General features: G+C 45.8%; 1 protein-coding gene across 8 annotated transcripts in view; it reads left to right on the top strand.

Moving 5' to 3' along the window:
• LOC126543058 (run domain Beclin-1-interacting and cysteine-rich domain-containing protein-like) overlaps positions 1–24,079 on the top strand; it is a 454,654-nt gene that overhangs the window by 384,652 nt on the left and 45,923 nt on the right. For 4 of the 8 annotated variants that reach the window (XM_055077611.1, XM_050190205.2, XM_055077610.1 and 1 more), the window contains one exon: positions 21,897–22,147. The exons of 1 other annotated variant lie outside the window; for it this stretch is intronic. In XM_055077611.1, coding sequence (XP_054933586.1) covers positions 21,897–22,147 — 251 coding nt within the window. Of the gene's footprint in view, positions 1–3,501; positions 3,606–7,183; positions 7,357–16,962; positions 17,058–21,896; positions 22,148–24,079 lie in introns of those variants that run through there. 3 more of the 8 variants (XR_008615039.1, XM_055077612.2, XM_055077616.2) reach the window with 3 other exon arrangements.

The raw sequence follows: 24,079 nt of genomic DNA, 5'->3' as shown, positions 1-24,079 counted from the left end.
GCTCATCATCAACTACCGGAATACGATGACCAGTCCGACAACTGGAAGGCTTACATCACGAAGGCAGAAGCTTATTTTGAGGCAATTGGCATCAGTGACTCGGGAAAGAAGAGGGCGCTGCTGGTAGCTGCATTGAGTACGCGCACCGTGCAAGTGCTCTCAGGACAGGTTGCACCGAGGAAGCCAAACTCGCTTACGTACGAGGAAGCAGTCAAAGTTTTGGATGACTACTTCGACCCCAAGCGTCATGAAATAACGGAGAGCTATCGGTTCTTCAATCGCTGCCAGTTGGAAGGTGAGCCCATTCAACAGTTCATCGTTGAAGTTCGCCGGATTGCGGATGGCTGTAATTTCGGTGGCATGCTAGACCGGATGCTTCGCGACAGGATCGTCTGTGGAGTGAGGTCAAGCGCTGTTCAGAAGCAGCTATTAGCGAAAACAGATTTGACGTTGAGGCAGGGCTGAAACAATTGCCGTATCAGCTGAAGCAGCGGAAAAGGATGTAAAGAAGATGTGATCTGACGTTGAACCTGTGCTCAAGGTCAGTGCACGACAAGCTGATGAACTAGTGTCAGTATGTGGGCGTTGCGGAAGTCAGAAACACAACAGAAACGCCTGCGGCTGGGCGAAAGCGAGGTGTTACCGCTGTGGTGTATACGGCCATCTGGCGAAGATGTGCCAAAGCGACGTGTGGAAAGGACGCCCAAAAGCTCATTCACAATGCAGGCAAGGAGAAGCGTTTGCAGTAACAGCGGATGTCACTGAGGAAAATGCAGATGGTGCACACATGGACACTAACCGCACCCTCCAATGGTTGGCTACCACCACCTATTCTTCGTACTTTCACATGGTGTGGCATTGACGTACCTATGATTGTGGACACCGGTTCACCGGTCTGTGTTGTGTCCAAAGAGATTTTTGAAAAAACCGTGAACATTGGCCGCAATTAGAAACCGCATTCATTAAACTGTCCTGTTATCTTGGAGAACTTCCAGTATAAGGGAAACTGAGTATGTCAGTGTCCTACAACGAAAAGGAGGTCAAGAGTTTCTTGATGGTCCTGAATTGTTCAGGTCCGAGCCTCTGTGGACGAGAGTTGATTTCCAAGTTCAATGACGCAGGATCCTCCGTGTTGAACGTATCAGTGCAACAAAGCTCTGGTCCAGGAAGCAGCCGTACCCCCGCCATTCATGCCGTCCTGTCAGAGTTCAATGACGTCTTCAGCCCCGAGCTGGGTCTAATTGATGGACACCCTGTCCATCTGAAGCTCAAGGAAGGCGCCATGCCGAAATTTTGTAAGGCCCGTTCCCTTCCATTTGCTTTACGCAACAAAGTTTCGAAAGAGACTGATAGGCTTGTAACGCTTGGAGTACTGTCACCTGTAATGCACGCCGAGTGGGCTACTCCCATTGTGCCCGTAATGAAGAAGAACGGCGCGGTTAGAATCTGCGTTGATTTTAAGGTGACCTTGAATCCCGTCTGTGAACTGGAGCAGTACCCGTTGCCAGCTATTGATGACATTTTCGCATGCCTGAACGGTGGGGACTGCTTCAGCACGCTGGATTTAAGAGACGCGTATAACCAAGTTCCCCTTGATGAGGACTCAAGGAAGATGTGCGTAATCAATACACACTGTGGGTTGTTTTGCTACAACCGACTGCCGTTCGGCATAGCTTCCGCGCCTGCCATCTTCCAGCGGAAAATAGAAACAGTTCTGCAGCGCCTGACAGGTGTTCAGGCTTACCTTGACGACGTTTTGGTATCAGAAAAACTTGGTAGCACCGACACGTTACGACAAGTACTGCAGCGTTTTCGTGAACATGGAGTGAAGCTCAGACTTGAGAAATGCAACTTTCGCCAAGAGGCAGTGATGTATCTGGGTCATAAAATTGATCGTGAAGGTCTGCATCCAATAGAAGCATGTTGAAGCAATCGCGCGAGCCCCCAACCCAGAAAATGTTCAGCAGTTGAGGTCGTTTCTGGGCATGATTACATTTTATTCGAAGTTCGTGCCCAACATGTCTTCCGTACTTGCACCGCTGTACAAGTTATTGGAGAACAGCACACGTTGGTTCTGGAGACATGCGCAAGAAGCAGCTTTTCGTGAAGCAAAAAAATGCCTTTGGGAAGCGGCTGTGCTGGCTCACTATGATCCCGAGAGATCCCTCAAGCTAGAATGTGACTCTTCACAGGACGGAATAGGGGCCATGCTTTTCCATACATTCGGAAAGATAAACAAACCTGTCGGGTTCCGTTCTAGAACGCTAACAAGGGCTGAGAAAAATTATTCCCAGCTTGAGAGGGAAGCCCTTGCTCTTGTGGTTGGAGTGTCCAAATTCCGTGATTATCTCGTAGGCCGAGAATTCGTATTGGTCACCGACCACCAGCCGCTCGTGGGCCTGCTGAAGGCGGATCGACCAACTCCAGCATTGGCAGCCGCAAGAATGCAGCGCTGGGCACTGTACTTAGGCGGATTCCGCTATCAGCTTCAATACTCTCCTGGTAAACAACTGCTCAACGCTGACGCCCTTAGTAGACTGCCACAACGGACGTCTGAGCCGAAGCCACCAGAAGCGGACCCACCAGACTATCTGCTGGCCTTGACTGTGTTCGATGAGGGAACTGTGTCAGTTGAGGAGCTAAGGCAGTTGACTGCTGGTGACCCTGCTCTCAGTCAAGTTATGCGATTCACTAAGAACGGTTGGCCGCCCTGCGCAAAAGGCTTGAGCACGAGTGTCGCACCTTTTTTTGACAAGAAATTGGAGCTTTCTTTGGCCCACGGGTTGTTATACTGGGGCCGGCGAGTAGTCGTTCCGATGGAGGCGCGATGTCGCATATTATACCTTTTGCATGAGACGCACCAAGGATCGTCCGCTATGAAGTCGGTGGCTAGATCGTCATTCTGGTGGCCAAGGTTAGATCGTGAAATTGAGGCAGTGACAGCGTCATGTCAGAGTTGTGTTCAAAACCTGCCCATGCCAGCTACAGCAACGCCAAAAAGCTGGCCCGCTACTGTTGAAAAATGGGTAAGGGTGCATATCGATGTTGCGGGACATATAGCAGGGAACATGATACTCGTGGCCGTGGACGCATACAGCAAGTGGATTGAAGCTGTGCCACTCCGACAAGCAAATGCTTCATGCACGATCAACTGCCTGCGCGGTATCTTCTGCAGATTTGGCGTGCCACGAACCATCGTATCCGATAATGGAACGCAGTTTACCGCTGACGAGTTCGCTACTTTTGTCAAGAGGAACAACATAACTCATCTGCACACAGCTGTATATCACCCTCAATCGAACGGACTAGCAGAAAGGGCTGTCAGGACAATTAAGGACGGCCTCAAGAAGATTGGTGAGGGGCGGTTGGAAGATAACATAAACAGGCTGCTTTTCAATTACAGAAGGACACCTAACCGCTCTGGAAAATCACCGTCAGAGCTGCTCTTCGGATACAAAATTCGATTCCGTTTAGATACATGTTTCCCTCCTGTACACGCAGGGCCAGCCAACGAAGCAGATGAGTGGCCACTGCCATTGCCTGAAACTACCGTGTACGCCCGCAACTTCGGAACGGGTGAGAAATGGACTCCAGGAATTGTAGAGTCTACAACAGGCACTCGGATGGTGAGCATTCGAACACCAGCCGGATCAGTAAGACGACATGTTGACCAGGTGCAAAACCGGGAAGATGCGACGCCACCGCTTGGTAAAGACCAAGAGGCGGCAAATCAAGAATCAAGAACAGGTACTCCTCGCGACTACCCATCGTCGCCGAGAACGCCAGCCGAACAAGGGGGCATAACAGAACCTGAGCATGAACTTCAGCCGGAACTCGCAGGGAGCAACGCTGAACCCGTCAGATCACCCCAAGCCTTGCGGCGCTCTACACGTCAAAGAAAACCAGTACAGCGACTTCAGTATTAAGGAAGAAAAGATGTTGTAAAGTGACGTCAGCCGCAATCAGACTGCCTTGCAAGCGCTGACAGCACATGCCTTTATCGTTTGATATCCTTCCCTTGTTCTCCCTTTCCCCTTTCCCCCTCTCTGTTTCGTATATATATATATATACGCTCCGAGACGGAAGCAATAAAGATTCATGTTCCAACCTTCGAACGGCGTGCTGTCGTATACAGTAAGACACGGCACATGTGTCGTAACTATGTAACACAACCTCACCCCCGGAGGTCGCTGCAGCTAGTTTCCTCGTCGAGGGCTAGGCGATCTACCCCTAGTGACGTCGGCAAAACTGCGACGAGTCGGCGAATTGTAGCGTGCCGGAGATGGAGAAGGAGAACGTGGTCGGGGCGTCGTCGTATATTGTGGCTGACTGTTCACAGGAGCGCCGTTGTAAATGCGTCGACCAGCGTACGGAGAATAAGCATAGTTGGCAGGAAAGCTTGGGTGTAGAGCGGCGCGATAGTTGTTCCATTTGCGGCAAACTCTATAGACATGTCCAGCTTCACCACAATGGTAGCACACTGGTCGACGGTCGACGGTGCGCCACAAATCGGTTTTCCGACGCTGATAGTTCGGCGGTAACTCTCCATGGAGCCAAGGAGTGGCGTGCGCATGTCGAAAATACGGCGTTGTTTGTGCTGGCATGATCGGCGGGGTCGGTAGAGTCGACGAGGGTGACGATGTCGGCTCTATTTGTGGCATAGGTGGTGTTGTAGTTATTGGTGTCAACGGCGTTGAAGTTGCGTTGAGTGGACGGCGAACAGCCTCCGCATAAGTGAGGCGCCGCGGAACGTTGCCACAGTCTGGCACTGAAAAAGCTTGCCGGACTTCCTCCCAGACTACATCAGCAACAAAAGATAACGCTGGCGTCGGTTCCGTAGGCGCAACCACAAAGCCGAGCTGCCGAAGCTCTTCTCGCACCACTTCTCGGACAACTTCACGCAGAGACATGTCGTTACTCGCAGCCAGTACGGAAGTGTTCACCGCCGAGTTGCTCATGTCATGCTGGCGGTATCGTTGATGCAGGGCCCGTTCAATGGCTGTAGCCTCTTCTGTGAACTGTGCCACTGTTGTCGGTGGATTTCTCACAAGGCCGGCGAACAGTTGCTCCTTCACTCCTCGCAAGAGATATCGCAGCTTTCTTTCCTCTGGCATGTCTGGGTCTGCCCTACGGAAAAGACGGGCCATGTCTTCCGAGAACATAGTAACACTCTCATTGGGCTTTTGAACGCGGATTTCAAGAAGACGCTGCGCGTTTTCCCTCCTGTCGATGCTTGAAAAGGTATCCAGCAGCTGTGCGCGGAAGTCGTCCCACGTGGCAAAGCTCCTCTCCCGGTTTACGTACCACGTACGAGCATTGTCCTTCAAATAGAAATAGACACTCGAGAGTTTGTCCGCCAAGCTGGTCTTATGGTTATACTGGGCGACGCACTCGAACTGGTCTAGCCAATCTTGGACGTCTTCAAAGGCATCACCATGAAAGCTCTCCGGGGCCATAGGATTCTGTAGTATTACTTGCGATGGAGCTGCGGTGGCCATGTTATTTGTAGGAGGCAAACGATTTCTCGAAGTTTCTTGCAGGGGACTGGACTCGGGCGCTAAGCCTAGCAGGCGACGACTGAACCGGTGGACCGGTGTTTCGATGCGCGATGGTGATTCCGGGCTCGATCGTCGGCTCCGCGAAGGGGTGCCAAGCATGAAGAATACCCTGCACCTCCACCAGTGTAACGACGTGGGATCGACGAGTATGCGTAGCAGCACCGCCAAGAAACGCACTTTATCAGTCGTCCAAGGGAACAACAACAGCGTCTTCTTCATTTTCTCCGCTTCACCTAAAAACCCGCGCTACTTCAGCCTCGTCCCCACTGGCGCATACCTGCTGAATTATGGTTCTGCCAAATATAGTTATGTCACTATATATGGATATGAATGATAAATGTCATCACATGAATGGCTTCATGTTGTGACCTGAGTGTCATGACATGTATGTCATGTCATGACATGGCATGTATGTCGACATGACATTAATGACAAGACATGCATGAGCATGTCATGCCATGTCATTCTTGTTATGCTATGCATGTACGTATTTCTCGTCACAATATCCTGTTAAAGAATCACGTTATGTTGGTAATCACCTTATGACATGCATGTAATTTCATCATGTTATCGATATCCTAATGCATAACTTGTTAAAGAATGTGTCTGACATGAATAACATGCATGTCCTGACATGAATGTCATAAGTCAGATTAGATAACATTAATAGAATGAGTGACTTTCATTTCTTTAACTGGATGTATTATGGGTATGCGTGTCATGACATACATGCCTGACATAAATGACATAACATGATTGGCATGAATGCCATGAATGCATATGTCTGTATTTCATGCCAGCACATGATTTCATGAATGATCACATGATTTCACGTGAATTTTATTACAAGAATGATCAATTCATGACATGCAAGCATGGCATGACATTATTACTATGTGAAGAACTTGTGCTGACCCAGTGAGCCAAACTGCCTACAAATTTGGGCCGATAGCTGTGTGCTCGTGTTTGTGATGCTGTGGTTGTTGCATCATCATTCCAGCTTTGTAATCTGGCTCTCGTTTCTAACTCTCATGTGCTGCCTGCATTAGAGCCAGGTATCACATGTAAGATCCCAGCATCTCAGCAGCAGAACACCTGGTGATGGTTTGCATCTGTTGATTGAAAAGCAAGTGTCTCACGAGCATTGATTTTTAAATGCCACACAGCACTGTGCCACCTCGTCATACCTGACTTTCCTAGCCCTTCTCCATCTAGTGTTAAACTGCTCTCTTACTTTTCCTTAATTAGGCCGAAACTTGAGTATGCTTCCATAGTTTGGGACCCTCACACAAAAATTAACATTAAGAACCTAGAAAGAATTCAAAGAAAAGCAGTACGATTTATTTACAGTAAATTTAAGGCTACTGACTCTCCCACTGCATTACTAACTGATAACGGTATTGAATTATTACAAATCCGAAGAAAGAAATGTCGGCTAGAGTTTCTTTCAAACTTAATTAATCATAGGATAGCCTTTGTTCTGTATCGGCCAGGCGGTCTGATAAGATTGTACCGCGAATGACGTGTGCCTGACCGGCATGCAGCGTTATCTATAAAAGTACGCTGCTGCCTTGAATAAAGGGCTTTTTGCGTTGCTGCCACCGAAGCGTCTGTCTGCTGCTTAGAATAGAACATCTGGCGACGAAGATGGGATCCGGCGCGCAGAAAACCACCGCCGGCCAGCAGCAGTCACGAAGCTGAACCGCCTACGGTGCAAGGCGACACGGAGCCCTTGCAGCCACGACTTCATCGACTGGAGCAGCGCAAGAACGTCAAGAAGCAAGGCGTCACGGAGCCCTTGCATGGACTTCAGCGGCTGGCTGGAGCAAGCGAACAAGAACCGACACTACGGACAAGGCACATTAAGGAACACGGCTGGGCAGATAAGTGAAATTTGCTCATTATGGCAGAACCCGGACGTGGTCCGAAGCTCGGCAGAATGACAGAATATGACCAAAAAATCGAAAACATACGCTCGTATTTTGAACGCTTCGAGAACTACGTAGACATAAATGATGTCCCTGCAAACAAGAAACTCAAGTTGTTTCTGAACGTACTCGGCGCGCAAGCGTATGAAGAGCTTAAGAAGATAACTGTTCCTCATTTGCCTTCTCAGAAGACTTTCGAAGAAATTAAACAGCTTCTGGAAGCTCATTTCAGCCCAGCTCACTCAATTATCGCAGAGCGCTGTAAATTTAATCGCCGAATGCAGCAAGAAAATGAAAGTATCAAGGATTTCATCACTGAACTGAAGCATCTCGCAAGAGATTGCAATTACGGCACATTCTTAAATGATGCCTTAAGGAACAGACTAGTGGCTGGTTTGCGTGACGAGGAAACGCAACGGGCTCTTTTTGCACAGGCTGACTTGACGTTCGAACTGGCGTGCAAAACAGCGCTAGAAAAAGAGCTAGCTGCGCAGCAGGCGAAGCAAATGCATGAGTATGACACAAAACCGTGCAGCATCAGCATCATTCAAGGCGAACGTCACCGTGATAAGCAAAAGAAATCGACGACGGTTGCATGGTCGAAAGATAAGCGAGAGGGAGAGCAACGAAGTGCGTGCAGGCATTGCGGAAAGCGTCATGCGGGAGAAAAATGTTGGTATCGGAACCACACCTGCAGAAATTGTAAGAAAAAAGGGCATTTGCAAGCCGTTTGCAAAAGAGGAGAAAAAGCTGTCAGATATGTTGACACCACGGACGACGAATCTGAAGATTTGAATTGTCACACTGTGTTCTACTCGGGCAAAAGTTCAAGGGGCTACAGCGTCGACCTAAACATTGAAGGGAAGACTGTTTTGCTGATAATTGACACCGGTGCAGCGGTCACGATCATACCAGAGCAGTTGTATAAGCAGTATTTCCCGCATGTCAGATGTGTGGAATCAAAGGTGTCATTGCGCACCTACACAGGAGAAAAGCTAAAGGTACTTGGAACAGCAAACGTATTAATCAAACAGGAAGGAAGCGAGATCTCTTTGCCCATAGTGGTAGTGCAGGGAAACGGAACGCCAATGCCCGCTCTCATGGGAAGGGACTGGCTGGAAAAACTGCAGATAAACTGGAAAGCAGTATACAGTCTGTCCACGGATAAGACACCGGAGCAGAGGGTAGAAGCTTTACGGAAGAAGTATCCCGAGGTTTTCAAGAGCACCCCGGGTGTCGTCAAAAACTTCGAAGCTCGCATCTTTGTCAAGGAAGGGGCTCAACCAGTATTCTCAAAAGCACGGCCAATACCGTTTGCTGTCAAAGACGAAGTAGCAAAGGAGTTGGAAAAGCTCGAGCAAGCCGGAATACTAAAGAGGGTCACGAAAAGTGACTGAGCAACGCCTCTGGTGTTGGTCGCGAAGAAAGGCGGCACAGGATTAAGGTTATGCGGTGACTACAAGGTCACGGTTAATCCTGTTCTAAAAACAGACCATTACCCATTGCCATTGCCGGAAGATTTGTACTCCATGCTCGCGGGAGGCAAAATCTTTTGCGTCTTGGATCTATCGCAAAGGAAAGCAAAGCGCTGCTAACGGTGAACACTCATCTCGAATTATTTCAGTATCAGCGCCTTCCATTTGGTATCTCTAGCGCACCCGCTATCTTTCAGTCTTTAATGGACGAAGTCTTAAAAGGGATTCCGAAAGTGGGTTGCTATATCGACGACATCATCGTCGTAGGCGACAACATAGACAACTGTCAAGAAACGGTGGAAAAGGTGCTTCAACGACTGTCACAGCATCATATTACCCTAAAACAACAGAAGTGTGAATTTTTCAAACCATCCGTTGTTTATCTGGGACACAAAGTGACATCAGATGGCATTTTTCCAACCGCAACAAAGATAAAGGCAATCACGGAAGCACCTCAGCCAAGCAACGTAACTGAACTTCTTGGGCCTGCTGAATTTCTATGCAAAATTCATCAAAGATTTAGCTACAGTAGCTGCACCAATGTATGACTTGCTCAAAAAGGACACGACTTGGGTGTGGACGGACGCATGCTCAAGATCATTCGCGGAAGCCAAGCAGCGCCTCATCGACAGTCAAGTACTGACTTTTTACGACGTGAAAAAGCCAATCGGGTTAAGCTGCGACGTGTCGGCCTACGGTCTTGGGGCCGTAATTTTTCACGTCGTGCCCGATGGCTCAGAAAGACCCATCGCATTTGCCTCCAGAACATTAAGTGCAGCGGAGCGCAACTATGCGCAAGGCGAGAAGGAAGCCCTGGCCCTAATTTTTGGTCTAAGCAGGTTTCATAGATACTTATACGGGCGCAAATTCACGCCGTATACAGACCACCAACCGCTGTTGGGGATCTTGGCATCGGATAAACCAATTCCTTCTTTGGCCGCAGCCAGGATTCAGCGTTGGGCTATCACCTTAGCAGCTTATCAGTACACACTGCGCTACAGAAACGGCAAAAACATGGAAGTTGCCGACGCACTTTCAAGGCTTCCACTTTTGGTCAAGCATAAAGACGACACTGAAGAATGTCTTGCAGTGTTTGAGGCAACGCCTCTCACTGCGAGCCAAGTTGCTGCTGCGACTAAACAGGACCGCCTTCTTTCCAAAGTCGTGCAGTTCACCTTATCTGGCTGGCCCGCGCACTACGATGATAAATTTCAGCCCTTTTACATTCGTCGAAACGAACTATCGTACGAGCAAGGCTGTGTCACGTGGGGCCAGCGAGTGATCATTCCGGACGAACTTAAAGAAGCAGTATTAACATTGCTGCATGAAGAGCACCCTGGAATGCAAAGAATGAAAATGCTTGCTAGGTCGTTTGTTTGGTGGCCATCGATTGACAAGAACATTGAAGACACTGTCCGTCGATGTACAGTGTGCCAAACGACCATGCCTGCGAAGGCACCAGGGCCATTGCATCCATGGACTTATCCAACCCGCGTTTGGCAGAGAGTCCATGTTGATTTCGCCATGAAGGATGGTTACAACTTGTTCCTTCTAGTAGACTCTTACTCAAAGTGGATAGAAGCAAAATGCCTCCGCACTACAACGACGTCAAAAGTAATCGACTGTCTCAAGGAGATATTTGCAGCGTATGGCTACCCGGAGGAACTGATCAGCGACAACAGACCTCAGTTTACTGCGCAGGAGTTCGCCAATTTCACCTCTTCTCACGGGATTCGACACACACGTACGCCACCGTACCATGCTTCATCGAACGGGGCAGCAGAAAGGCTAGTCCAAACGACAAAAGCCACTCTACTCAAGCAAGTGCTTCACGATAACCTAACAGGCCAAAACAGAACTCTGCATCAACGACTTAACGACTTCTTGTTTGCTTACAGGAACACCCCGAATTCCGTAACAGGAAGAACGCCGGCTGAGCTGTTCCTGAAACAACAACCTCGAGTGAAGCTTTCACTCCTAAAGCCAAGTTTTGTGCAGGATATGCGCAGCCGTCAAGACAGAGACACCACCCATCGCAACGAGGGCCGAGGAAGGGACCCGCAGATGGAAGCCGGTGACACAGTTCTCGTCAAGACTACGAGAGGGGAAACCCTGTCATGGGAGGAAGCTGTCGTAGTGCAACGCGTTAGCGACTCTACTTTTGTAGTCAAAGTCGGTGACCATTTTCGTTTTGTGCATATCGACCACTTGAGACCCAGCTGGATTACGGGATCAAAGACTTCATTCCATCCGCACGTCCCAAAAGAAGCGCATCCCGAGTCCACTCCAAGTGCCCGTATTCAACGAGATTTTCTACGAACACCCTCCGAAGAAAATCCCCCTGCTGACTCCATGATTGGTGGTCCTACTGCGGACCAGCTTGAGGATGTTCGCTTAGATGACTCCACTTCAACTAAGGAACCGGCATCGCAGCCCGAGGCAAGACACTCAGCAGCGCAGCCTGCAAGTATCACCCCGTCAACCATGGCAGCACCTGAAGAGGTCCATCTGCGAAGAAGTAATCGCACAAGGCGTCCTCCTGATCGCTATCAAGCCTCCAACTACGAGCGCGGAAAGAAACGCGTGTAGCTTTAATTAAGAAGGAAGGAATGTTCTGTATCGGCCAGGCGGTCTGATAAGATTGTACCGCGAATGACGTGTGCCTGACCGGCATGCAGCGTTATCTATAAAAGTACGCTGCTGCCTTGAATAAAGGGCTTTTTGCGTTGCTGCCACTGAAGCGTCTGTCTGCTGCTTAAAATAGAACAGCCTTAGACACCGCAAAATACGTATCCCCCTTGACAAGCAGACCCACTCGGCACCACTACCCTCATTCTCTAACACCTATTTTCGCAAGGACTGACACTTTTTGGTACTCTTTTTTTCCACAAACAATAGATGACTGGAATAAACTAACTGAAGCATACCCCCAGCGCCCGTGAGCTGTATATAATTTGTGTAAATCTTGTTATTTCGTGTATTAATTATAGTTGTATTGTAATCCAGTTAAAATTTTTCTTAATCGTCTACCTTACGACCAAAAAATTTTTGTGAAAAATGTGTTACACATTTGTTTCATCTTGTTCTTCTGTGTATATCATCTTTGTTTTTTGCTCATCCTGCTTGGGCTTCTTGTCCGCAGTATTGTATAAATAAAAAAAAAATTACCAGGCCACTTAATAAAACATTGCGGCCTGCTTTTTTCTGGTGCACCAAATTTCACTAGAGTCATCACGGTTCGACCAAGGCAAGCAGTGCACCACGCAATGGCTATAAAAGAACATTCTTTCTTTGCTACTTTATTTTTTTTATACAGGTACATGCAACACCAAAAAAGCATTATTGCAAGGAAGACATTGTAAGAAAAAGAAACATTAAAAAAAATGAGCTGGTTTCAGAAAAATATGCATACAGCAAAGCGCTAACACAATGTTAAACAGTAAACATGGTGTCGTGACTAACATTAACCCTTTGAGGATAGATTTTTTTCGCCATATGCGACCGCCCAGGGTTGATTTTCTTTATTGCAGATTCCAATTCTTCTTAGGGATTTATTTCGGAAAGAATTTATCGTAATTTTTCTAGGGCGACCGTAAAGCGAGAAAAAAATATTTTGCATTGGTATATATGTACTCTTCATTCATGAATAACAACAATCAAAAAGGAAATAAACTTATAAGAATAAAAAATTTTATGCCTTGTTATAGTTCAAGGCTTTGAAAATGCGCACATGAGAATATTTCGCATGACTCAAATGTTCCTGCTCTTACACTAATATGTACATCCATAGCGTAATCGAACTGCGCAGGTGCGCGCACTCAAGAAAACTTTGCGGTTGTGTGCCCATCAAAAAAGCAAGATGTGTGACAAACTTCAGCTAATCTTCATCTTATTGCCAACCAGATGCAATAATTTTTCATGAGTCCCTGAGTCCCCCCCCCCCCCCCCCCCCCCCATAAGAAAGAAGCAACGGAAACGCATGCACCATGGCATCCTTCCTATGTGCACCCCTGTGAGCACTAAACGAGCGAGAAACAAGCGGTCGCCCTTTGAGCGATTAGTAACGAGATAGCCATCAGTTTTGCAAGCGCAAGAAGCCAAAACCGCCCACGAAAACAAAACCCAAATCGCCGCCCGCCCGCACCAATGCACGAGCGGTAGTATATAGATGCACGGAAGCGAACTAGCGCTAAAACAAACCATGCAACAAAAACCGCGTGGGCAGTGTGCAAAAAAAATTCCTTGTATTCCCACATAGTGGCAGCACATGACAGAAAAGAAAAGGTTAGGGAATTGGCGTGCTTTTTAAACGTACAAATGGCACTGTAAATATACAGCATCGACCATTTTTGGACTTGTTCGCGGTGCCGTATATTTACGTCATTGACCCTGAAAGGGTTAAAAAGGTTAGTCACAACACCAGGCTCACAGGCACATTCATGTCAGAAAACAAAACGAAAGAAAGAAAAAAAAAAGAGAGAAATGCTCGTTCCATATCAGAAAGAACAAAGTAAGGCACAAATGCTACATCACAAATGTCAGTGCAATAACAGGCTCACAGGTGCAGTCACATCACAGAAACAGGAAAGGTAGGTTCATCACATGAAGCACAATGATATGCACTCATGAAAGGTTGGATGATAAAAACAACTGAAACTCGGAGCAAGTTTTACATTGAATGATGCTCTTAGGAAGCCTATTTCGGTGTGTAGAAGTATGCTGGAAAAATGAATTGCAGAAGAAGTCAGTACGACAGTGCATTTCAAGTTCTTCAAACTCATGATCACGTCGCATATAAATGAAATGGGGTGGAAAAATGCACAAGTTCTTGTTTATTCCTGTGAAACCAAAGCAAATTTGGAAAGAACGTTCTAATTTCATTGCTATACAGCGTTCTACTAGTGTTTGCCACCCAAGGCTTTCCCTAATTAATATAATATTGCTGTGGTAGTTGTAATTGCCAGAAACAAACCTGGCAGTGTAGTTCTGGATGCATTCAAGTTTATAAGTTCAAGTTTAAGCATTCGAAATCACTTTAAGGTCAGATATTCAAAATGTTTATTCCATGTGAGATTTTCTGAAACATAGACCGCTAGATATTTGTAAGGTTGAACCTGTTGAAGAATGTTGTCCAAATTGTAAACTGGTCTCACCAGAAGACGTTTACGGGTAAATTATACCAGTCGACATTTTAGAATTGTTAAGAAACTGCAAAAGCCACACAATGCCTCGCTCAATACCTGACATGAAGCGAGCACTGACAACAGTGGAGACTGAACATAAGAAAGGGTGCTATCGCCTTCGTAGTGACAAACAGTTCGACGCACCTGTACCCGTCACAGAGGCTCCCCAAGCATGTGATGCGTCCTAGCTGCCCCTCATAAAGCCATGCAGCCAGCCCGCCACAAACAAATGGAAATTCCCCTTTTCTCCTTAAGTGGAAGCTTTAGCTCGGGTGCTCCTATCTAAATACATGTAAAAGGAGAATTCATTTTTCTTGCCAGCCACTGACCAAATTTGACGAGGTTTGTTGCATATAAAAGAAAAACTTGAAATCTAGTGAGTGTTAGTCTCGAATATTTTATTTAGGTCGTAAATATTTTATAAAGAAGTGGCTAAGATAGAACATTTTCAGAAAACGAAACTATCAAGTTTACAACTCTGTAACTCAGCAATGAAAAATGCTATCACAATTACATTATTTGCATCTAGTAGTACATCTAAAGCGGACAAAATTGATGTTACATATGAATCGTAAAAAATTTGGTACAGTCGAACCCACTTTTAACGATGCCGGTTTTGATAATATATCGGTTTTAACAGTGACAAGCTGCTGCACCGATAACTTTTGTATGTTTTCCATAGTGAAATAACCTACTTAGTACAATTTTGCGATGCCGCATTATCAGTTATAACCATGAAGTCTGGCTGCTGGTTGTCTGAGCCTAGAGGTAGTGAAATGTGAAAGTGCTTCTAACCGACATGGTGATCTTCGCAAACGTGCTTGTATCACATAGCAACGGCGACAACGGCAGCGATAACGTGGTAGGGCAGGCTGCCTCAAAGTTGTCTTTGCAGGAGGCCCGGCAAATGATTCAGTCCCTTTGGGGCTTTGTTTTCATGAGGAACCTTCCGCTGCACTACGTGGAGCACCTCGGCAAGCATGCAAGGCTGACGAACATAGGGTTTTCTCGTGCAAGCCAGTAGGAAGTACGTGACGAGATGCTTGTGCCGATCTCGTCTCACCATTTCTTCTGTATTTCTCAAGCTGACAGGCTGCTGCGGCAGGCTTCTCACAATTTTTAAAAAGCCCCTTTTGGGGTCACCAAAGCGACGCCTCGGCAGTGCTCGCATATCACCTGCCACCTGTACCCTTCTTTGCATGATAAAAAAATGACTTACAGCGTGAAGGACAAGGACTGCGAGAGACGACATACACTGCGCTGACTTCCAACAATATTTTATTGTGTTGCCACATCGTGTGTACGTATACAAGAAGGGGCATGCGCAGAAAATGAAAGGCAGTCACAAGGGGTGTTCTAACAGCAAGTCATTGTAATAAGAACATGGTCACCTGAAAAAAAAAACATTACGATTTCTATCTGTTGAGATACATGACTTACTAGGAGTCAGCGCTATAGAGGGGGCACTAATGCACACACTGCCCAGTTTTCTGATGAAATCAGCTTCTATAGTTTCCTGGGTGAGCTGTGAGCTGTCTTGCTAAATCTTCTGTATCTTCAAAGAGGGGCACACAACCGCAGTTCCGGCAATGGATGCCCAAGTGGCCTTGAACAGTGTTATGGACGTTGTTATAGTGCTCTCTTAAACGATTGTTTAAGCACCTGCCTGTCTGTCCAACATATTTACTGCCGCAAAACAGGGGAATTTGTTTAACCACATTCATTGCGCATGTCGCAAAACGTTTTCTGTGCACGACAGGGCAACAACTCTGACATGATTTAGGCGTGTTTACACACTTACAGAGCCTTGCCAGCTTTTCCAGGGCTGATAAAACAACTGTGAAGACTACACGCTGCCCAATTTTCTTTAGCCTATGGGAGGCATCATGCACATACGGTAGCACTGCAAACCTGCGTCATTCAACTGGCTGGTTCCTTGACTGAACGAGCTTATCATGTTTTGTGCACGTCAGAAGCTGTTCTGCTATGGCTGAAATTAAGGCCAAAGGGTAGCCAGCCCAAGAAAGGCGATCAACCTGTGTAGCAAGACTATGTTGCATCTCGTGTGAGCAAGATTTATTGAGGCTGTTAACAAGGCATAAATTTATAATACCTCATTTAACGAGCTTTGAGTGTGCAGAGTTAAAGGGCAAGAGTGGCTTCTTACTTCTTGATTCGAAGCACCAGCACACATGTTTGTTAGCAAGGCACAGCCCGAGATCTAGAAAGCGCAAGGAATCATCAATGGGAACTTCATGCGTAAATTCTAGAGGCTGCAGCTCTTTCTTAAAGATCTCCAAGACTTTCAAAGCAGCAGGCTCAAGAGCATGATCAGTTCAATCAGTAAATACCACGTAGTCGTCCACAAACCTGCACACTTTGACGACAGGGGACGCGTATAGGTGACCTTGAATATTGTGATCATGATGAGCTAGATAAATAGAACTTAGTGCTGGCGCCAGGCATGATCCTATACAAACATCATTTCTTTTGTATGTAATTTCGTTCATTCCATGAGGTGAAAGTTGATTTCAAATAGAAGGTCAGCAATTCAAGAAAGCTGCTAACAGAAACACCTGCAGCATTCCGAAAGCCAACTGATCCAAAGTTGTCAATGCATTCTTCAACGAACAGTAGCAACTTGTCATGCAGAAGTGACTAGTACAGATCCTTGAACAGTGTTATGGACGTTGTTACAGTGCTCTCTTAAACAATCGTTTATGAACCTGCCTTATAACTCCTTGAGTCTGCCGGGGTCATGTCATTTTCAGCCAGTTGTCGAGCCCGTACAGCTGTCATAATTTTCCTCCAATCATAGGGCCCGTGCAAGTGGCACCATGTATGGCCAATAGCGACACACCATGGGCTCTACTATTTGGTGGCTGCCTCCATCCGGCGTTGCCTCTTCACCTGGTAGGTGCTCAGCAGAAGGGGACTGGTTGTCCTTGAATGACCTTCCAGTGCTGCAAACTTTTCTCGGAACTAGGGTGAACTGCTATGAACTTGCCGGATTGCACTTTCAGGAAGCATCACACAGGGGGGAGACAAAAGCTTCACACGCGGCACACGAGCGCGCAATAGCCAACTTGTCTGATGGGCTCGATAGCATGGTTAACACACACCTGCACACCATAATTGGAATGGGATGGCAAGTGCTTGCATTTGGAGACCTTGACCGATGATAGTTAATGGTTCGTATGTAATAGTGTCCACATTTCCAAACTTGGATCAGTTTCACATGCTGCTGAAAAAGGGGCATCTGCAGTACGCGACAGGCGAGGGGGCTCAATGGTTGGTTGAAGGAAAGTGCTTGCCACCACATGGATGGATCCAGGTGCTTTGCAGATTCCCAAACTTCTTCATTTGATCAAACATTTAGATACATCGAAAGGAATCACATCACAACTGAAGAATTCTGCGGGGAAGCTCTGTTTCTTTTTTCGTTTTTCAATTTTATCCTGGTTGAAAAAAAAGATTTCTTTTCGTAATTTCCTGTGTTATTTTCTTTTTCAACCGCTTACATTTCTAGTTTCTCCCCATGCACTTATGCACGCAGACACACTGTCCACAGAATCATTGGCGAGCAGGACACATGCGAGGTGATCTATGTAATGTCTATTACTGCATTTGCTTCATGAACTTTGTAGAAACCACGACACAAGCGCTGGTATGGTCAAGTACACGTGCATCATCTGTGATCAATGTATGGTGCCCGACATGAGGATGATAGAAAACCACTTGTCTCACGGACCAGTTTCATCTCTAGGTTGCAAAGCAGGTGTAGTACTGTATAGCTGCAAGATGCCTGAACCAAAGCACGACCAACAATCAGATATCTTTATAAGAAAAAATATGTGGCAAGATTTTTTAGCATTTAAACCCGTAGTACAGACTGCAAAAGACTCACAACTCTGCTTGCTTCAATATGGCAGTGTTAAAAAGAAAACTGCATGCTTGCATAGATGCTCCACAAAGGATGCTGAGCAGCAGGACAGGTCATGTGACCGCAACAGCTCCTTGGTTTTGGAGTGGTGACTTGTTAGGACAATGAGATTGCATGTACTAGTGAAAGTTAAATTGTACTAAATGCAATGTCATTCATTTCACTAAAAACAGCTCACCACTTACAAATTACTGTCTAGGTAGCAAACACATGTGTTTCTAATATAATTTCTTGTGGAATAACCATGTCAAGTGTGCAGTGGTTAGGACTAGCCCTGTGTGCAGCTTTTTGAAATGTTATTTTTGACGGGGCCCACACAGGGTAAAAGAAATACCTTATTTGATGTTTAACCTTAGAATATGGTTGCTCTGCGTGGAATCCAGAAAAGGGGTGCGTTCCAAATCTCTGTATAGACAGCTACCTTGCCGTATTCACTGGACAACTGCCATCTTAAGACCTGTCCCGATCCTGGTGGCAAAGAAGACAGCTTTGAGGAGACAGCGTGGAAGTCTGCAATGATGCAGGCTCATGCATGTTTGCTTCGTTGCCGATTGCAAAAGCATCGAAGAGCAGACGACGCAGATGAGTGCTTCACTGGGGAGCAGCGCAATTGAGTGGAGTCAAGCGAGCGCGATTAACAGGACTTAAATTGTTTTGAAGGCTCGCAGACGAGGCAACTGTGTGAAACTGTAAGTGTGAGTACTTTTTAGGCTAGGAGGAAAACACATGATTAGGAAAGTAATGTGCAGTGCTCTAACAATCTTTCATCGACAAAGAGCACACACAGCAGTTGACACACAGACTGCAGGGGGACATTTGGCTGACTAGTGTTGCCGATGCCTAAGCACTCCAGCATTCAGTGAGACTTTTACTGACCAAGGCAAAAGAGAAATCTTCAAGGCTTTTGCAATCAACAATGATGCAAACATGCATGAGTGCCGCTTTAGTGACATTGTCTCAGAAAGAATTAGGTTATCTCAGTCGAGGTTTGGCATGTGTACAGAACATTGTATGACTATGTTGACACAAACTTCCCCTTCCTTTTCCCTCCCCCCCCCTTGCCCCTCACCTGTGCCACCGTGCACTGTCTCAATAAACAATCAGATGTAGTTCAACATCTACAATTCTATCTACAACTACAATCTACAACATCAATACATCTACTTAGGGCAGGTAGTGACGGCGGATCCAGATCATGAGACGGAAATAATCAGAAGAATAAGAATGGGCTGGGGTGCGTTTGGCAGGCATTCTGAGATCATGAACAGCAGGTTGCCATTATCCCTCAAGAGAAAAGTGTATAATAGCTGTGTCTTACCAGTACTCACCTACGGGGCAGAAACCTGGAGGCTTACGAAAAGGGTTCTACTCAAATTGAGGACGACGCAACGAGCTATGGAAAGAAGAATGATAGGTGTAACGTTAAGGGATAAGAAAAGAGCAGATTGGGTGAGGGAACAAGCGCAAGTTAACGACATCTTAGTTGAAATCAAGAAAAAGAAATGGGCATGGGCAGGACATGTAATGAGGAGGGAAGATAACCGATGGTCATTAAGGGTTACGGACTGGATCCCAAGGGAAGGGAAGCATAGCAGGGGGCGGCAGAAAGTTAGGTGGGCGGATGAGATTAAGAAGTTTGCAGGGACGGCATGGCCACAATTAGTACATGACCGGGGTTGTTGGAGAAGTATGGGAGAGGCCTTTGCCCTGCAGTGGGCGTAACCAGGCTGATGATGATGATGTAGTTTAACACTCCTACTGTTTGTGTGTTTCCCTTGTCCATTCTTGTTTTTGTGCCACCAGAATGCATGACAGTTTGAATGATCAACTAGCCTGTATTTCTACGTTAACGGGCACACAATGCACCCGGTCTGAGCACTGGGTACACTATGCTATGCCATAGGTGAAATCTAAAGATGGTCCAGCCAGCTGTTGTGAGTCCTCCATTCCAAAATTTTAAAGCAAATAGCTTTCTTTAGGAGCTGGACATGTTTTTCTGTATGTGACCATGTAAGAGTGGCTCGCCAATTGGTCTCTGCCAACAGTGATGCCATTTTCTTAACCAGAGCAGGCCCCACTGCCACCAGTGAAACTTGCTAGAGATCGCTGACCTCACCACATTCGCTGATAGAAAATCCTCGTTTAAGAGGAAGCTTTAGCTCGGGCCCAACTTCGATGCGACCTATCCAAATACATATAAAATGCAAAAACGTTTCTGTGAGATAACCCCTAGACTGATTTTAATGAAATTTGTTGCATTTGAGAGAGAAAGTTAAGTTCTAGTGACTCTTGGAAGCGGAATTTCGATTTAGGGCCTGAATTTTGTTTAAAAAAACTTTTTTTAATTCGAAAGCTTAAAAATAATAGAAGCACGAAGCTTACAAATTAATAGCTCTGCATCAAGAACAGATATTGTGGTTCTGTAAACGGCATCCATTAGGTAATTCAAAGCAGACAAATTCGATATGTCAATTTATATCTTACGTGAATTTGTTACATTGTGTACAAGAGTTCTGAAAAAGCTGTATTTCCATATAACAGTCGAACCTACTTATAAGTGCCACGAAAATTCCATTGTTATAATCGATAATTGTTATAACCGGGTCACATGAAAAAAATCAAAATAGGGGGATGGCTGAACTGATGTGAGAAAACTATAATGGCTAAGAGGCCAGTGCCCCTCCCCAGCACCTTCCTCCATCCAGCTGCTGATTATGTTCACTCGTTTAACTGCTTCCTGGGTGCTCCGATTGCGTCTAACAAGCCATGGCTGTTGGCATTAAAGAATGGCACTGCTATAACAACTGCAAAGAGGGTAGTTGCTAGGGCTAGTTGGTAATTCATGATAAAAAATGACGTACAGCGCGACGAACAAGGACTGCGAGAGACGACATACACTGCGCTGACTTCCAACAATATTTTATTGCGTTGCCACATCATGTGTATACATACAAGAGGGGGCATGTGCAGAAAATGAAAGGCAGTCACATGGGGCGTTCTAACAATAAGTCATTGTACTAAGAACATGGTCACTTGCAAAAAAAAAACAACAGTGTGCTGCGGGCCACAGTGTCAGATTTGCTGCCAGTTGTCCATGACCATTTGCTGTTATTTTGATTTGTTCTCTTCCTGTAAATAATGTAAATCAGCCTTCATTTCTTTAAGTCCTCCTCAACTTTGGTCAACTCCCGCACTCAGTGGCAAGACCAAATAACACCAAGCTACACAACAGACTTGCAGGGGATCATGTGCAAAAGCTTGTGTACGTGCTCTTAAACCTCAATGTCCGGAAGGCTGCATCCGCTGCACAGCGAAGCGTTGATGCGGCAAGCAGAAATGAATTGGACACAGATTCATACAAACGTTGGTCTTGATGCTTTGATGTGAAATCAATGCCTTTCTATCTAGGCACATGAAATCGAGCCTAGATTTTGAACCCGGAAGCTCTGCTGAGACTTTTTTAGTGTAATAATGTAACAATTATATTCTTTTCAGTGTTAGAGAAATAAATGTGTCGGGTTTTTCATAGCCCTGTGCACAATCGTCTTTTTCTTCCCCGATTTTTCATATTTTTCTGAAAAAGATCACGAAAGAAACCAGTTTTATCATGCCCCTCAAAACTTCTTAAAATTTTACATCTTTAGGGGAAACCTCTTGTCCAGGAGTCATTCAGGTGGTACACTCTCCACCACGACTGCTTCTACTTGTGGGAGTGTACTAAAGAGTCACTTGACATCTTTTGTAGGGTTCACAGCATTCAGACAATGTGGTCACTAGCCTTTGCGAAGCTCAAAATTGATGGCTTGCAGGCTACAGGACTCCCTGGGGGCGCTGCGGCCACATCTTCTAGCCGCTGAGCCACACCTGTACTCCCTGGAGGAGCTGGAGCAGGCACGCCAGGGCACCCTGCTGGCCCAACTGCGAGGCCTGCAGGAAGACTGTGAGCGACACTGCCTTAGCTGCCCCATCTGCACGGGCCGCGGTTTCATCTGCGAGATCTGCAACAATGCAGACCAGCTTGTTTTCCCTTTCCAGCTGACCTTGGCTGCACAATGCACAGGTATTGGCTTAGTGGCATGCCCTCTATTAATCCGCAGTTCAGGGGTGACCCACCAGTATCAGAAAACACTGTAACTTGCCACTGTATGGGAACTGGCTTTCAATTACCATACTGCCAGGGCAATGTTCCTTCAGATTGACATAGCCTCTGAGGACGACCCAGCACACTATGACCACACACATGAAGTGAGCCGCATCTCTGGCGTAGCCTCCAGAATAGGAGCAGCGAACAGATATGCTATGGTGACCAGCATGCACGTGAGATATACAAGGCCTTTTGCATCAACAGAAAAAGCAGTATGTACGTGAGTGTGCCTTCGATATTGTTACGTAGGAAGACGCAGACGAAAAGCTATGTACAAGTATATTTACAAGAAAATACGCTGCGCTTGGCCAAGAGGCAACAGCCCGCGCTAGCTTCTAATCGTCGTCGTCGTCTTCTTACTGCTCGGCTCTTCGTCATTGGAAATACTATCCCGTAGCACTACCCCCGGCGGCAAAAGCGCCGTCCCGGAGCGACTAAAGGCCGGAGTCTGTTGCAGTGTAGTAGGTCTTGAGCCTACTGACGTGCACGACATCACTAGATGCCAGAGTAGATGACGAGGTTGAGCTCACAGGAGCAATTTCGTATGTCACAGGCGTCGCCTGGCGCAGCACGCGGTAGGGCCCTGTGTATCGCGATAGGAGCTTTTCTGAAAGTCCGACGTGACTATAACTATCAATATATGGAGTACGCGGACATCCACTCACTTTAATGGAATCATATCTCAGAAATAGAACTCAGTGTGTATGTATTAACAACGTCCTATCTTCTTTCTTGACACTTAAAAATGGAGTGCCGCAAGGGAGTGTTTTGGGCCCTCTATTATTTAACTTATATATTAATGACTTAGTAAATATAGATCCTACAGTTGATTTCTTTATATATGCGGATGATAGCACTATACTCTTCTGTGGAAAAGACGCAAACGAACTAATTATCAGGTGTAATTCATTGCTAATGAAACTATCTGATTGGTCACATTCAAATGTGATCAGAATTAATCCCACTAAAACGAAAGCTATTCTTTTCAGAGCCAGAAACAAACCTTTTCAGTTGGAACATTCAATCACTTATTTAGGCAAACACATAGAACTAGTTAATGAACACAAAATACTTGGAGTAATATTTTCATGTCATTTGAGTTGGGATGCTCATTTTAATAACCTTCGAAACAAGTTTTCTGCAGTCGCCGGTGTATTATCTCGCTGTAGAACTTACATGCCGACAAAAGCCAAGCTACAAATTTATCACGCATTGTTCACCTCGCAATTTAATTATTGCAGTTTAGTATGGGCAACGACAACACGAACTAACATAAATAAAATAGTTACATTACAAAAGGCACTTTTCCAACACATTGCTAATATTGAAGCCCGATCAACAACAAAAACATTATCACAAACATACCAAATCATATGGGTAGATTGGTACTACGAATATCGTCTTTTACAAATATTTTATTTTGCAAGGAAAGAATGGAGAGATTTTCTTACATCACTAGCGACCTTTCACTGTGCATTTCAGAAATCCTGAACCTTGGCTTGTACCGCGCTTTCGCACCGAGTATAAATTACAATCTATTAAACACAATTTGCCGAAAATTCTAAATAGTCATGTTTACGCTAATAAATTATCTCGTAAAGAGTTGAAGATGTATTTCGTTAACCTATAACATTTATATTCATGTATAATGATGCATATAAATGACGATGTTTCTCTTTTTTGCCTTTTTGTTTTATTTGTACAAAAATGTCTTGTTGTTTCTTACATATCCTTTCATAAGCATGTATCTGAGTTTTCAATTTTATGTTTAGTAAACTTCTGCTTAAGTTTTTTGTACCAAAAAGGTTACTGTTATCGCGCTGCCATGTATAACGCCTCCTGGGTCCA

This window comes from Dermacentor andersoni, chromosome 2 (assembly GCF_023375885.2).
Source record: "Dermacentor andersoni chromosome 2, qqDerAnde1_hic_scaffold, whole genome shotgun sequence".
Taxonomy (NCBI): domain Eukaryota; kingdom Metazoa; phylum Arthropoda; class Arachnida; order Ixodida; family Ixodidae; genus Dermacentor; species Dermacentor andersoni.
This window is presented reverse-complemented; position numbering and strand designations above follow the sequence as displayed.